Raw genomic sequence first — 16,961 nt, forward strand, 5'->3', positions numbered from 1 at the left:
GTGTTCTTCAGTTCTTAGTGAAATCCCCGGCCAAACTTTCAGCAGCACTGGAAAGGTTGGGATGTTGAAAATGACTGTTGTGTTAGCTTTTCGGTGCCATGATATCTGTGGGCCATTAAGTCTCCTTTCGTAGTTATTTGCTGACATCTATTAAAATGTCAGATAATTACAATAAGTCTCCTAACCTTGAATTAGTCTGGAAGGCAAATAATACTTTCCTTGGTGCATACTTAACATAACCCGTCATTTTATGGTCACATTGGCATGTGCATTATGAGTGCAGGACCCAGAACAACTAGTTAATAAATAATGGCCAATCTGTAGATAGAGCAGAGAGGGCGAACATACAGGTTGTATTTAATGTTTTTAAACATGTTATGGTAATTAGCGTCTGAAGGCATGAGAATGGTGAAGGCTTTGTAGCACTAGTCACTGTAACAACAAAACAATGACAGCTCCTGCCCCCCAAATCACTGTGCTAGTAGATAAGTTTGTAAATTTTGGTAAACATTATTAAGGTGTTGAAAAATGGGATACTCCATTAATAGCTTGGAACTGTTTGTTTGTTAAGCAGGGAATAAATGGAAGCTCCTTATAATTTTCATATAAAACCAGGAGTCTGAGTTGTTATGATAGCAGAATGTCAATGTCATCTGTATTTAACACACAGGGTGGTTCGGTTTTTTGTTCTGTTTTGAGTTTTTTTTTTTTTTTTTTTTTTTAAGGCATATGGGATGAGCAGAGAAATCTCAATTTAAAGCATGAACAATTTTCTGATTTTACTTTTCCATAATTCCATTGATGTCTGGATGCTTTCCCGTAGTTATTTAGAGTGATGATCATGAAGAAACTGTTGCCAACTTAGAATATGGTAGAGTGGATTCTTGCTCAATGCTGTTGAAAATCAGCCAAGACGTATCTAATTATGGACTGAAGTGTTCTGTGGTATGGTTTTATTTGTGGAATTCTTGATTTATCAATGGTATACGTTCCTATGTAATGAACTCTGTAAGTACAGTAATTATGTATGGTAACATATGATTCAAATCTTACTTTTAATTAGAGAATAAGAAGTTGAGAAGACAAACTCTCTATCAGGATGGAACCATGAGACCTGGTTTTCTGGATTAGTCCCTAATAAAATTAGGTCAGCCATATTTAATTACTATAATTTAAAGAATATTGCCATTTTCTTGATCTTGATTTGTTACACGACAGGCATCGTTAGAACACACGTCTTGCTCAAAAATTAATTTAGGTGAGTTAGAACTGGAATCAAGACTATTTTTTTGTCATTATGTATTTTGTTTCCAACATGTATGTATGTTCAAGGAATTTAAACCGTGGTTTTATTTGACTTTAGAATACCATCCAAACTAACTCAATTTATCAGATGAATACCAGCTGGTGCAACTGACAGCCAAAACTAGAAAAATAACCTCATTTAAAGATGGAAATCCCTATTCATGAGACCATTTCAGAGCTTTTTCTTTCCAGCAGGACTGGTTGAGCAACATGTTCTGATCATTGGTGTAGTGTATAGTTTTCAAAGACAGATGGTCATTGTGTTTAATGTCTGCGTATTAATGTTCTGTTGATAAAAGTATGCGTAAGTTGTTAATTTCTCTGGGAAAATATAATTAAACTGTTGAGATCGGGGCACGTGTGACCTATACTACGTTTGGTTTAGAGGCTTCAACTTCAATTAGCTTTGCAAAGTTGCTGTGAATTTTTACCTGCTCCAATGCAACATCTGCTTGCTTAAGATTATGGAGAAAAAAGATTGCTTTGTTTGCTCTAGGATGAATAGAAAACTAGTCTTGTATTTCATCCCCTTTTTTGGAAACTTGTTTAATACTGATGTTAAATATTTTCAAATACAGAATGGGTGGTATTCATCTCAAGATATCCCCACAGACTTCTCTAAGGTGTTACTGTGGAATCAAACATCCTGGTATTATTTCGTACTGTATCTGTTTATAGCTGTAGTCAAGTTGCTATGGAAGGCAGGTTTTCTGTTTTGTTTCTTAAATCTTAAAGCTTTAAGTCTTCTTTCTGTCAGGCATTTTAGTTTGACGGGGAAATGCTGCAGCTGGAACATGTGTTGCTGTACCTGAAAGTATTTGTTCCTTTTGTAGGTACTTGTCTTCTGGGTTAGGACAATGGGAGGGTGCTCAATTCTGTCACCTAAAAGGGTTAACAATATTGTGATTTTTTTCGTAGGTTGTTCTTCTTACCTGTTTCAGTAATTTTTGTGTTAACTAGGAACCCTTCTTTTAGGCTGTCATTCAGCTGGGTTTTCATTTATTCCTTTTTTTTTTTTTGGTGCACACCTGCACTAGGGTATACCTATTTAGAAACGGTTTAACTTGTGACCATATACTTACGTCTTTAACAGAATATAAGAAAAACTCTTTTTAAGAAATAATTTGAAGCTAGGTGTGAAGCACGTTAAAGGTATGGTGAATGTGTGTGTTTTTGCTGGTTTACACTTGGTGGTTTTTTAACACGTTCTTCTGCAGAAGAATTCAATGCAGTTATTACCTACACAGGTCTAACGTAGAAATTATTTGAGACTGCACATCTGCAGACTGACTGCCTTGTGTCTGAACTACTGAACCACCTCATCTGCAGAGTATGCTAAACCTTAATTCTTGTATTTCTTAACTTCTTGTTTACTTGGCTTTGTGACATTATTACTAACTTGCAGTTTTTAATAGCATTTCTTTGTTTTCTTATTTTGGAAATTACATGAAGTCCTTTCATTCCCTGTTGTTTGAGCAGTTTTGTCCACCATGTCTTCATTCAGAAATTGTCTGAACCATTGAAAAAGCCCCAAATGCAGAGAATTCTCAAAAGCTGTTTTAAGTGGATGATTCCTGTTTCACTGGATGAAGTTGAATAAAGTGTTGGAAAGTGTTGGATGTACTGGAACAGTACACATAGTATAGGAAATGTATAGTTGAATTGATGTGGCTCTGTGCTGGTGATTGCTTAAAAGAACAGCTGGATATGGTGTCAGCCAATGTGATGGGTGAGCGACCTGTTTTCGTGCTGTTTTGTATCATGGAAGGACCTTGTGAGTTTCTCAGTATTTCTAGTTTCCGTTTGTGTTGTTCCTGACAAAAATGACCTGATTTTGTTGACAAAAAGCATTCCTTAATTTTTTTTTAATTTTTTTTTTTTTTGCATTGTGGAACTTAGGAATATTCCTATTTCTAGGTCACGTTTTAAATTTGCAAGCCTGGATGGCAACTGGGAGTCGTTACCTGGCTACTTCTAGTTGGCCTTTATGGGCAAAAACCCAAATCGACAGTAATTGGCTTCTTCATTGATGGCCGAAGGCAGAACGAGTATGAAGGCTGAACCACTTCTTGCAGTTGGTAGGACAGTTGTTCTCTGTGCCTGTGTCACCGATACCCTACCTTGAGCTTGTGGGGAGGAAAGAAATAAAGCAAAGAGTAGCCAGTTATTTGTCTGGGTTTTGGGGATGAGTAAGAGTTAAGATGTAGGACTATTACCTTCTCTCTGCCAAATCCAAGAGAACTAGTTTGGGAAAACTTTACTGATACAATAAAAAAAAAAACAAAACAACCCAAAAGTGTAAAATTTTTTCCCCTTATGTTATGACTTGTAGCCATGCCACAGGACAGAGGATTTAAAACCCCCAGACTCTTGGAATATCTGGAGAAATCCTGACTGCATGTTGCTTCTTATGGAAACGCACATAGTTGTGATTTATGTGTTTAATCAAGAGGGAATAATTCAAAAATTGATTCACTCCCTGCCCCCAAAACTGTTTGTATATTACTCTCTAAATAATATTTGTTGTGATACAACATGTCAGAACTTATAACTTTCATACAGTTAAACAGCAGAATTTACAAATATAATTAGAGGGTTAAAGGCATTTAAAGAATAAAAGCACTTTAATGACATTCAGTTTTTATTGACAACCCACTAATATCTGCTGCATTCACATAAAGATTTCTAATGTAATAATATGAGCAGATGAAAGCTCTGCTATTTAAAAAGCTCAATGCGGAGCATATTCATCAACTGTGCTCTCTGAATACAGATGGAAAGTTATTGAGCAAATTATGGGTCGTCAGCACTCGTTTACAGCTTACACCACATAAGCTGGATTCTGCTCTTTGTTTCACAGGGTATCATATTAAGAGAGATGTATTAGGAAGATAGATGGCAGCAAACAGGAAGATTTCTAAGGAGTTATTTTTAGTTATTCCAAAACTCCATGCATGTCTTCAGATTTCCAAAAATTGTAACATTGCTGCAGAAGAAAGATATTTTCACTCACTCACTGGAGGTGTTCATAACCAGTTAAAAGAGTTGTGGAGAATGCCAAATAAATATTGTAAGATCCATTCTTACTCTGTTCCTTTAGGATCTAAGGAATATTTTTTTTTTTTTGTGAAGTAATGCCTAATAAAAATCTTCCTTGAGCTGAACGTGTTTGGGTTTGGCCTCCATACGGGCTCAGTTAAAATAAGGTCCCTAACGGTGGGGTTTTGCTACATGAGGTTGGCCGGTCGTTCAGAAACTTGTAGCTGTGTTTTTCTCACAACAGAATTTGCACAGAACGCAAATGCTCAGGCGGTCGGGTGGTTTTTAAGAGTGCAGGCGGCAGTTTGCAGAACGCAGCAAGGGAGTTTGAAGGAGGGACATCATCTCGCAGAGCGCTGTCATGCTGCCGGTGGTGCAGGGTCCAGGTTCCAGCGGTGCTGAAGCGGCAGGAGGCTCTGGCAGGGCTTGGGTAGCCTGGGGGGGCTGGGGGGGGGGGGGCTGACAGACCCTTCCTCCTTGCTGTAGCAACAGTCCCTGCAGCGCCGAGGGATTAGGGCTGCGTTTGCATCTTCTCCTTGCTTGGCTGATGGAAACGGCCACAATCCTGGTGAGCGCTGTGTGCTGGGCACTAGCTTTTTGGTTATTTTTCCGCAAAAGTGAAAAATTGAAAGCAGGGAAGTAATTGGCAACCCTGAGAAATAAGATAGGATTGCTTCATGAATTTATGGAATGTCCTAGAGTTTTATATATAAAATTATTCATATAAGACCAGCTGAGAAGTCTCTGTTAAGGTTCTGGAGAGCAGTGTGAATGACAAGTTAAGCTGTCAATTACTTGTCAGTATCCTCTTGCAGTAGAATGAAAAAGCCCTGCTGAAGTTGTTGAACATTATTCTACTTTGCTTTAAACTTGCAAATATAAGGTGGTCTCAATTTACTTTGATTTTTTTTGGTTTTTTTTTTGCTTTGTTTGTTTGATGGCAAATGAGATGCGTCTGTATTTCCTTCTACTTGCTGTTTCTCAAATGAGATTTCTAAAAGAATAGATTGGGAAAACCTATAACAGTATTGTCAGCACAAATAAACATACATGCTGGTACTAAAATAGGTGCTCTGGTCTTTTTCAGTAAAGTAGCAAGATACATTTCTTGTGGCTTTTTGTTGATGAACTTTTTATAAGTATGTGATGACAGAGCAAAGGGCGAAGCATCGAACTTGGTTGATTCAGTGCTGAATCCCTTATGGGATTTGTGTTTATGTAAGGATTGAGTTTAGAAAAAAAAAACACACTGAGGGAAGTAGCAGGGGAGCTTGCTAGGTTGGAGGAAAATATTTGGAAGTAACATAGCACTTTTAAAATAGTGTAGTGTATCATGTGTATCAAAGGCAAGTGTTATCTGCTTTTCTTCTCCCATTTGAAAAGTGATGAGAGGAAAGAGTCAAGTGACCAAAATTAGTATTGATTAACAGAGATTTAAAAGCATGGGCTTTTAAATTTTTAATGGTGATGAGAAGGAGCAAGGGCTGTCTGACAGCTTATACAGTGAAAAAGTTGTAGGTTTGTTCCAGGGACGAGGTTATATTATAGTTCTGTGCGTGCAGCTGGACAGCATGGGGCACAGTAGTGTGTTGAGAAAATGCTACTAAATTATGTTGGGGTTTTTATGTCTTTCAGGACTTTCGGTGAATGGAGGAAGACAGTTTTTACTAGAGATTTAACCTGTCTACAGATATCAAGGTAGGAGAATTTTTTCTCCCAGGGTCCCACATTTTCTGTGCACTAGTTATTTAAGTGTTTAAATAGAATTGAAGTTGACCTCTGTTAGTTCTTTGCTCATCTGTGATCACCTAGAATTGGAATGTGGGGCATGGGCACTATATTCCTATATCAGTTTTACCAATTTTTAACCTGCTTGTTTCTGTATTTAGAGGAAAATGTGTAATAGCTTCCACATATTAGTGTTTGAGCATTCTCTGTCTTTTCCTGCTGGAGGTGATCAACAGCAAAATTGATGTAATAAAAATATCTCTTTATGTAGGGTTCTGCGTTATTTATTTTGTTCTAACTGCTAATTAAGATCTTTATATTTTTTGTAAACAATGTATAATAGTGACAGAGCATTCTATATAAATATACTTTGGTTGTTGTTGTAAAAACAAGTTGTTTTTAGTAAAATCCAAAATCTTCTGTGTTCTGAGAAAATTTCCAGTGCTTGCCAATGATTGAACTTCAGCTCCATATTGAATGTTCTTCATCAAGAATGATACTTGAGCAGGTTTGCAGAACAGGCTTACAGCAGCTCCTTATTTAGGTCTGCGTTTGAGTATGTATTTTTTGGTCGTTATTAAGAAAATAATCCAAGTTTCCTTTAATCCCTGGAAGTAATCAAGTGCTGTAATATTTCCTGCCACTTTATACATTGCCTAGCTTTTTGTTTCCATTTTCTGTCAGACCACTGTATCTTCAAAATTAACTTAAGATTGATAGGAGCCTGAAATAGCACATGCAGTATGTAGCTGGTGTTTTCTTTTTGACTGACAGATTTTTGGCTGCTCCGTGTCATGGCTAAAAGTTGAATTGCAAGCAGTTCGTGATGGAGAAACTTGCTGCGTTTCAATCTTCTGGTGGTTTGTGGTGGAATCAGGATTGTTGGTCCTGGCAGAGTGGGGCTTGTTGATTCCAGCTGTAGAAAGTGCCCTAAAACTTCTTCCAGTGCAGACAGTTTAACTAGACTCGATTTCTGCAGAACAGTGCCATGTTTATTTCAAGCTTGAATACCTACCTAGCTCAGGTGGTTGTTGATGGAGGCAGCTACTAATAATATTTTAAACCAAAGCAGTAATTTTTAACTGTTGTGGGAAACACAGAAAACACTAAAAGCATTGGAGACGAGTTGATGAAAGTAAGGTGATTTTATTCCTGACTTTTCTTTGGTTAGCATTTTTCTCAGAGGCAGTATAATTGACATTGTATGTGGAGAAGGTAAGTGTCCCTTATGAATTCAGTCTGTATCATTAATCTAGAATTAGAAACCAGGTTATGCAAAATGACAAAGCCCTGTTCAAAATTAAATTTCCTTAAATTCAAGGTCACCACATTTTCATGTTCAGGAGAGAACTGGTTCTGACTTTTGACTTTCTTCTAGTGAGTGATTCCATTGTTTCAGAACTGTTTCTGATCTCATTTTAACTACTTATTTAGTTTTTCTGCTGTTAAGTCCCAACACTTAAATAAAATGTATTGTTGGAGAAATTTTCTTTCCAGAGGAATAAATTCAAACCCTGACCGACAAGTTAAGGTTGCAAAGTGTATTACTTGGTAGTCTGTGATTGGCAAGCTTATCTCACCGGAATTATTGTTGTTTGAGTATGGTAAAGTTATCTAGATTCAGAGTGAATCATAAGCTGTCTATCAGTGGCATCTGTTGTAGCAGTCATGCTTTTATTCTTCATCCTTCTTACTAGGAGTACGACTATATTCTAGGCAAAATGAAAAAACAAATGTGTCCTGCTAACAGAGGACAGGGAACTCAAGCCTACGCAGAGTCCATCTGTGCTGAGGGATGGAGAACTGCACCTTTCTGGTGGTTTCGTCTGCTGTTGCCTTACAGCTCCAGAAGCAAATAGCTGCTTCAGCCTGGCACTGTTGCTGAGCTCATTAAGCCCTCTGGAAGTGCTGTTTTCCAAGCACAGCACCAAAATGAGCTGTTACTCAGCATAACATGTATGGCTTTTCATAATGATACAGTACTTGTCTCATTCTTCAGGCTCTAACTATATAAAAGTTACCTCTGAACCTGAACACCACAGACTGTAAGTGAACGTAATCGCCACAGACTCGTCAAGAAGTGTGTTTGGCCACATTCACCTTAGAGCTGCTGTTGGGAGCTCTGCATACGTGGGAATGTTGCTGTGTTGCGTGCTCAGGATCACTTTTTAACTGTGGCATTAAAGGCTGCTTTGTTTTGGTAACATAAAAGCAGGGGCTGAGCCCGACTTTCTGCTCCCTTGTGGAACGTGGTCAGGCTGACCAGCTGCAGCCTTGTCCAGTGGATGCTGTTAGTTATTTTCACGTATTCTGATGTAGGTATTTTTAAGTATCTCCATCGAGGATAGTTGGAGAAGCAAAGCCAGCAGTGGCATATCTCGCTGCTCCCAGGAGGAAAGGAGAGGGAACACGAATGGGAGGGGGGCTCTTGAGCTGTGGAGGTTCATGGCAGGGTCTGTAGGAAAGGTGGGCAAGAGGTCTCTAAGTGATGAGCAGGGCCGGAGAGGATGGACAGATTGACCTTCACATCAAGCCCTCCCATCGTAATGATTAGTGTTCAGGCTTTTGTGAGGGAACATAAAACGATTAAGATTTGTTCATACTGGGTTGTTCTAAAGCCTATTAGTTTAGAGAACTTTGGCTAATAAACTCTTAATTGCTTAAAAACCTGTAATTGGCAGGGTTTAGTCCTTTTAATTCCTTTTTCCAAATAATCCTGGAAGTTCTTGGCATTTTTGCTTTTTTCGTTCCTAAAGTTCCTGGAAATACTTTTATCTCTAAAGTCTGCTCCTGTGTTTTCAACTGTGCATGGACGAAGCTTATAAATACACATTTCCTCTGACTTCAGAGTTGTTGTGATCAGTTACAGTCCTGTTGTGAGTCAGAGCTGACAGGCGAGGCAGAGCGTTTAATGTATTTCATCACCGTAAAGTTTGTGGAGCTCCTGACGTACACTGAGATGACCAGTTACAAGGGGTGGCAGCCTAGTGAACGCTGAAGCGCCGCTTAAATGTGCTCTTCTGGGCTGCTAGTCCTCGTCACTAGGTTGTCTCAAAACATTTCTTGAACTTCAGGGCAATTCAAAATACAAGTGTAGGTTAAACTTTGAATAATTTATTTGAGGAGCTTGGGAAGGTTCAGTCTAGCAGCTGTTACAGGTGAATATGGAACAGATTTCTCTGTACAATATACGTTACGTGTAGAGTAAATGCTTGAAAGCCTAACTCTGTGTTGTGTGTTGTCCTTTCATTTTTCAATTTCTTTCATCTTGTGATAATTAGCTCTGTAAATCTGTCACTTTTTAAAGAAAAGTCCTTGTTACCTATTCCTTTCCGAGGTCTGAATACTCTTTGAAAACAGTTCATTAATTTGTGAAGGGTTAGAATTTTTGTTCACAAAATGTTGATTTAGTCTTTACATGTTGTTAAATCCTGAAGACTAATATTCAGAAAGGTACCTTTTTTGGCATCTTAATATATGCTTCTTATTATACACACTTCTTAATTTCTTATGTAGTGAGTTCAGCTTCCCTTGTGAAAGAGGGGTAATCTGGTGCTACCAGGAACTTTTAAAATGTAATATTTTATGACTAACAGGCTTTTCTGTTATTTTGCATAACTGAGTATATTTTCTGTCAGAGCACTTTCTTCTTTTTCAGAAAAAAATGTAAGGAATTACCCTTTCTAAAAATCTTCTTTCCATCATTCTTGTTGGGAATTAAGATGTACTAAAGAACTGTGATGCCTCAGGATCTTCTGAGATAGACAGCAGCAGAAGAGTAAAGGAATAAGGCAGGGACTAACCATTTTCCTGCTGCTTAATACAGAATATTGTCATGGCATTTGTCAGTAGTAAAAGTACAGGAATTAAGGCTTATGTAATGAGTTTGTTTGTAAAACTCTTATTTGTCGCGATCTTATGTGTATATTCCATTGACCTGGTGCTGCCAAGTCCTAATTCCAATTTACAAAGTTTTGTTTCATTTCTAATGATAAAAACCTTGATAAAAATGAAGTGGGAATACCTGCCTGCCTTCTGCACTGAATGGTTGGAAGTGGTTTGTCACAGTGGGCTTTCTAAGTTCAGATTTGGGTGGGATGGTACCACCAGGCAATATTGGAATGCTTCTGTCTACAGCTTGGCAAAGCGTTGCGTGGAGGCAGGGTGCTGTCAGAGTTACAATTCTTCTGCTCTTCTGAATTTTGGAAGTGGTTTGTCACCGATAGATGTACTGATTTCTTACAAAAAATGTGTTTGTATAGAAGCGTGCAAATACTTCTTATTTCCATCTATCTGTTGATAAAATGTTTTGTGAATTTTTGACTTGATAGTGTTTGTAAACGTCTGCTGAATATTATGAAACTTCTGGGAGTAAATTGTGTCTTAATTTGCTACAGTAGGAGCTGCTGCCTCAACTGGACAGTGAGCTAGTGGGATTTCATGGTCTGGCGCAGAGGTGTTCTGGTTTACAGGCTTTTACTTCACTTACTTTTCAACCACAAATCAATATACGAAGGGGCAGCTGACGCTGAGCCACTCCAATTTAGAAGTATAGGCATGTTTCTTTTAAAGTTGTCCTTTCCACACATTCGGTCACAGCTCTGTAGTGGCTGTGCTCTGACTGTACTCACTGGTCTGGCACTTTGAACTGCTAAAATCTGTGAACATCCCATGTCTGACAGACAATAGCTTTCCCTAGAAGTCTCTAAAAAGGAGCAAAAATTAATTCTGTGGGCTGTAATAATGTGTAGCCACCCAAAAAGTGAAGTAGTTTTTGCAGCCTGTCTACAAACTCTGTCTTAATATTAAGAAAACAAAGAAATAGGCCTTAGTCATCCAGGAGGATTTAATGAGATATTGCAGACTTGCTCAAGCTTAGCATTTGGTGTAAAGTTGCAGCTTGCAGCGTTCAGTCTCTCTACTCCCTTGTCTTTGTGGGTTTTTTAATTCTCATTGTATTTGTACAACTGCTTTCTCATGCTCCAGAAACTGTTTCTGTTTGTGTACGTCATTGAAATCTAGCTTTGCTAGAAGATAAAGCAACATGTGGCAGAGTCAGTCTATACATAAAACAGAAGATTCTTGAGCTTTATTTTTTTTTTAAAAGATACTTTTGTGAGTGCCATTGATGCTATAAAACAGAGTTCATAGAGATAGTACCTTTTAATTTACCTGCTGATACTGTTTGGAGACTTTTGCTTGCATAATCTCTTCGTTAGATTTGGTAAAGTTGCAAATGACAAACTAAATGACAAAGTGTAGTAGCTCTTCGTTGCCTAATTTAATGGTAGAGGTATCCCTGGGCGATGGGAGAGTACGGGATCCCCATCACTATCCCGTGTCTTTAGCTTCTGCTAACGCAGCCGCTTGCAACACTGGAGAAGAGACTTAAACTGGACTGTAAGACGCTGAGGACTTTGTTGGGGGCTCAAAGAAATGCCTGATCCAGCTCCTCCTAATACTGTAATACCATTTGCTATTTAATCCTGCTAATTCCACGAACTAATATGGCCAACAGAATTTTTAATTTAGAGTGCTTATTCTTAAATATGATTTCAGGTTTGGTATTGGCTAAGCAGAGGAAACACTGTGACCCTGTTTGTTCAAAGGCACAAAACGATGTGGTTGTGCCTGCAGAAAAAAAAACCAGTTGGTTTTGGTGACCTGCCGATTCTGCTACTCTGTAGTGTGAAAACCTTAACTAAACAAGATATAGATTTAGTGAGTACTTACACCTGGAGTACTACAACATTGTCTGTAAGACGCAGTGAGAAACCACATCATGAGTTGATGCTAAACTAGGTCCATTGCTCAAAAGTCTCTTTCCACCTCCCAGCTGCGCAGGTGGGCGCAGTCCTCTGAGGCTTCTAGGTGAGCTCGGAGAATATGGAGTTAGTCCCCAAGACACCCCGTGGCTGGTAACTCAGGGTTCTTTCCTCTACTCCGTGGTTCTTTGAAACAAATTCATGGGGACCCCACATATGCCTTATGCAGAGACATAAATCAGTCCCAGAGCAGCGCAGCGATTTCTGGCGTGGTTTGCTGTGCAGCGAGAGGTAAACATCGTTAGCAAACTGTCGTCCTCACCTTTGGCACTGTTCAGCCTCAGTCCAGTTGGCTCCTTCAGCATAATTAGGTTTAATTAGGTTATACCTCAGCACTGATAAGACAGCTCCACTCAGGTCTCTTCTCGGTGCAAGCTGATGTGGATATAGTCCCTAAACTTCCTTCTTAATTCCTAGGAACTTGGAAGTTTTGTGCTGTCCACTGCTACCACGAGGGTTTGATTCGTGAGCGTTCGGTTGTCCTTCCAGGCTCAGATGGGCCTTAGGATGGATACCCGGAGAGCTGCTTTTTAAAAATCAATAAACAAGAAAAGATAAAGGGAACACCCTATACTTGTCTTCAGATGATTTTAGCAGGGTTTTTCTCCTCTAATCTCAGCAAATGCTGTAAGATTGTTACTTATTTATCCTTTTTTTTTTTTTACCTAAATCTGAAATAGCAAGCCGAGCACTTTACAATCCCCTTTTGCCCTTCCACCTGCATCGGCTAAGTAGTACACTTAATGCCACAGGTAGGAGATGAAAAATAGGATGTTATTCTTGGCTGATGACGGTCGAAGCCTGGTGTTACCGTCACCAGCAGCAGAGGTGGTTCCGATTCACTTCAGCCTGAACAGAGAAGTGAAGGGGTGAGGCTGCAGGCTGCAGATAGCGTCACTGCTTAATTCACTAGGGTCGCCCATCGTGAGCACGACTTCTGTGGGAACGCTTTCCAGCTCCGACTGGCACGTGGCACTGGTCCCCGCGCTAGGGCAGCGGGGCAGGAGGGCCAGGTTTGGGTGGAGGAGCTCAGCGCGGGCTGCATCGTCTGCCAACGGGAGGGATCCGTTCGTCGTCGGTGAGCCTGCCCCGTGCGCCGCGCTCCCAGGAGCGCCTGGGTTTGCTTGCTCAAACACGGTGGTGCGTTCCTGGGAGCACAATAGGTAGTATGAACCGTTACTAACCCTGATAGCTGGTGAAACTTTTTCCCCCCTTATTTTTACGTATTACTATCACAGAGCACAAAGAATCTACCTCTTCTTGTTCTGCCTATGTTGGAAGAACGTTGCTAGGAGATCGTTACATTTCTCTGTTAATAAGCTTTCAGGTCAAAATTAACTTCATTGTGGCTATATGGCTTAATATAAAACCACTCGAGTCTGCTTTTTCTAAAAATAAATTGATCAATCAAATGTACACATGATGTTACCAGCGTAGTGCTCAATATTGTAGAGGAGGAGCAGATGAGTCACACTGAGGCTCAGGCAGTTCTCCAGATAGTAGCAGGGAGGGGTTTACTACCTTCTTGTCTTGCTCAAAGCCCAGATAAATACATTTGGATTAGGGGCATGTTGGAGGGATTATAATGTTATCATGTTCCAAAACAAATAACACTTGGACTTCTGTTGCCCCCTCTTTACATTTAATGTCTACTTCATCCTTTCTTCTGGTGTTGCAAAGGGTGTTGTGTATGAAGTTTATTAATAACAGATTGTAAGAGAGGAAGGATATGTAAACCCAGAAGTTTTCTTTCTGTGCTGCGAGCTGGAACATAACAGCCATCTAAAGAAACTAAATAAACAGAATTCAAATGTCAGACGATTGTGTTTGTGCCCGAATGGAAATTCTTTTGTAGTCGTGTAAGAGTGGGATGCTTTGAAGAGGGGCCTGAGCTTGGTTTGGGATGCTGGGAATAAGCCTCCATACTGGCTCAGCAAGGCAGCAGCTGATACTCCAGCAGTTCGTAGATGCAAAGGAAACACCAGGACTGTATTTTGTTTAATATTCATGCGTGCACACGTACGTGCAGACAACATAGCCCAACAGCTGTCTGTGGAATCTAATAAGTGTATGGGAACTTCCAAAAGTCAGGAGAGGCTCATGTCAGCCGGGAGGGCTTGTGGGGTGTCGGGGTGTGCTCTGAACTGCTGCTGTGGAATGTTAGTATGGCTCGGGAAGTCATATTAAAAGGACTTTCGGTGGCTTTAAATATACATAGAAAGTTCTTTGAACTGGGTGTTATTGTTGCTAGAACTTGTTAAAACACTTGAAAGCATTAGATAAATGCGAAGAAACTCAAGATGGCGTGTACTGAGCATCCTCCAAGGAGAATCTAACATTGTTGCAGGAAAAATGTTTCATGATTATTTCTGCAAGATGAACATCTTACCTTGTAACTGGAATATTGTGTGTACAATGGAAGGAAAGTTGTGGTTTATTATATATCTTGATCAAAGACTCTTTACTATTCTTTTGGTCTAGTTAGGAGCTGCTTTTCTTGTTGCTCTTTTGATGGTTTACCTACTTTAATAAGAGGATGTTCCACCAGAATAAGCTGTCAGTGTGTCTGGTGAACCCAGAAGCTCATTCTTTTATCTTCAACACAGCACAGAGACAACTGTTTTTTGTTTTGTTTGTTTTGTTTTGTTTTTTTTCCAGAGACACATAGAGCAAGGAAAACGTATGGGTGATGTTTCTGTTTGATTTTTTTGCATCAGTTAACTCTGGGTTCGAGTGGCTTTCCTCCTCATAACGATTTATTCAACTTACAGAAGAATTTGACAAATTTGACAGTCAACTAGCCCAGGAGCTAAAGACAACAGCTTTGTAGTCTGGGGGTTGTTGTCACCAAGACTGACTTTTTCTGAGCAACGTGAAGGGGTAGCAACTGTTTCTGATAGCTTTGGCTTTAATAGTAATAGAAAACGGAAGCAGTTTTCTAAATGCTTTGTCTTTCCCAGTTTAGTGTGATAATAATTTGTCAGATCATATGACAAAATAGGTGGGTAACTAGTAGTGCTGGAATTAGCCTGGATGAATAAAGCAAACAAAATGGTAGGCTTTATATATATATATATATATATATATGTTATAATATCTATATATATGTTATAATATCTATATATATGTTATATATACATATATTTATATACACGTTAATTTCTGTTGTTAGGAAATGTATTGGCAAAATAATTTTCCATCTTTCTAAGCCTTTGTCCTGTTTTTAGCACTTTTTAACCACTTCTCTCTCATGTTTTCCTGTTGACCAAATCGAACTCTTGATTTTTTTTTTTTTCCCCTTACATCTCTTGTTCTTTTGCTTTTCACAGTTTTTGGGATACGCAAAGTGGAACAGGATCGCCATGTTTCGAAACAGTCTCAAGATGCTTCTTACAGGAGGGAAGTCAAACCGCAAAAACAGGTCCAGTGGTAAGTAAATGTCAACTCCTCATGCATGTGTTTTATTTACAGCCTTTGAAAGTATGCCTTTTATGTGTGTTTTGGTCTTTACTGGGTCTTTCTTCTCTTTAATGAATAGATGTGCTCAGTTGATGATCTTGCAGACTCAAAACATAATCACAGGTCATTTTAATATTGTGCTATGATTTAATATTTAAATATATATGTATATTTGTTTTAAAATGTATGTAAACAATAATCTGTTTTTATTGGGGAGATAAGATGTAGGGACAAACAAATAATAGTTGTACTTAATCCTGTAGTAAATTAACACCAAGGTTCATGTTTCAGTTACAGAAATGAAGAAAATAATGTTTTTTTTCCTCCAAACTGACTGATAACTTGTGGCAGTGAAGTCTTCATTACAGACAGTACAAGTGATAGCAATAGCGATTCTTGTTTTAATTTTTAAACAGGAGGGAGAGAGAGGAATGGGAAGAGATGGAATTAAGGAGGAATTGCCCACATTTAGACACCATTTCTTTTAGTCTCCTTTTTCCACCATCCCAGGAGAGGAGTTTACAGTTAGTCCTGATTCACATGGCTTGAACACTGTCTGATCCACGAAGGGGGTTAGGAGAAGTTGTAATTGTGAAGCAAAACATTACAAAAATATTGATATGCTTTAAAAACATTTTTATTTAACTTTTGTATTTATTTCCAAAAATGGAGTGTTGGCAGTGTAAGAGCTTTTAATTAGATCTTTCATTTTTCTTTTTAAAGCCATCTGGCAGCACATTTTGAATATTTCTGGATACAGTGTTTATTTGTGCTCGTGTGTCTGTGTAAATAGTGCATCTGTATATTCCATGGGAAACCACAAGTGAAGATGCAGAGATATAATGGTGATAAATGCAATGGAAAACACCAACTGCTTTTTCCTGATTGAAATGAGTTAATGCGTATTTCTCACTGTGCCGGATTCCCCCCCCACCCCCCCTCTTTTTTAATATCTTACTACCCCAACTTTTATTTGGGGAAGGGGAGTTGTGTTTTTCAGCAGTAAGCTTCGCCGTGTCCTGGAGCTGCCTGGTAGCAGTGCTGACTTTGTTTTGGTCCTTAGATATTGGTAATTGTTAACTCTGGTTTCTGGTGAGAGTCCCGGTTTGTGTTGGTTGATCCTGAAGATACTTGTCTTGAAAAGTTTAAGCACTGCATCATGGTGTTGCCTTCCTTGCATTAGTTATTGTACTTGGTGTGTGTCTCCTGCAGTGGGGGAAACGTCTGTTTTGCAGAGATGCCCTTAGTCATTTGAGCCCAAGGTTGTGGTTGTCACCGACTGCTTTTCTGGAGTTCTCCCCTTGCGAGCTCCTTAGCCTTTTGTTGCAGGAGCAGTTAATCTCAGGGAGGTACCTGCATGAAAAGACAGGTTTGGGAAGACACACGAGCAATTGGCCCTTGTGTCTTGTGATTTTTGTATCTCTGTGAAGCATCTCGTTTACAATTTGAAGCCCAGGAAAAGTACAGGTCCTCTGCTGATACAACCTTTGGAAAACTGTACGCAGACAAATGATCTTAAATTGTCATTTCTCTACAAAGCCGTATCTTTGTCACATGTTCTGTTATCAGTCCCTAGTATTCCTTTCGGCTTATCTCCCGGAACAC

At 39.2% G+C, this 16,961-nt stretch overlaps 1 protein-coding gene across 1 annotated transcript in view; it reads left to right on the top strand.

The window, feature by feature from the left end:
* Positions 1-16,961, top strand: part of TANC2 (tetratricopeptide repeat, ankyrin repeat and coiled-coil containing 2) — a 242,739-nt gene that overhangs the window by 24,823 nt on the left and 200,955 nt on the right. The window contains exons 2-3 of the mRNA XM_080369447.1: positions 5,980-6,042; positions 15,227-15,326. Of these exons, the coding sequence (XP_080225573.1) occupies positions 15,260-15,326 (67 nt within the window). The 5' untranslated portion in view covers positions 5,980-6,042; positions 15,227-15,259. The remainder of the gene's footprint in view (positions 1-5,979; positions 6,043-15,226; positions 15,327-16,961) is intronic.

This window comes from Falco punctatus (genome assembly GCF_963210335.1).
Source record: "Falco punctatus genome assembly, chromosome: 19".
In the NCBI taxonomy this organism is placed as follows: domain Eukaryota; kingdom Metazoa; phylum Chordata; class Aves; order Falconiformes; family Falconidae; genus Falco; species Falco punctatus.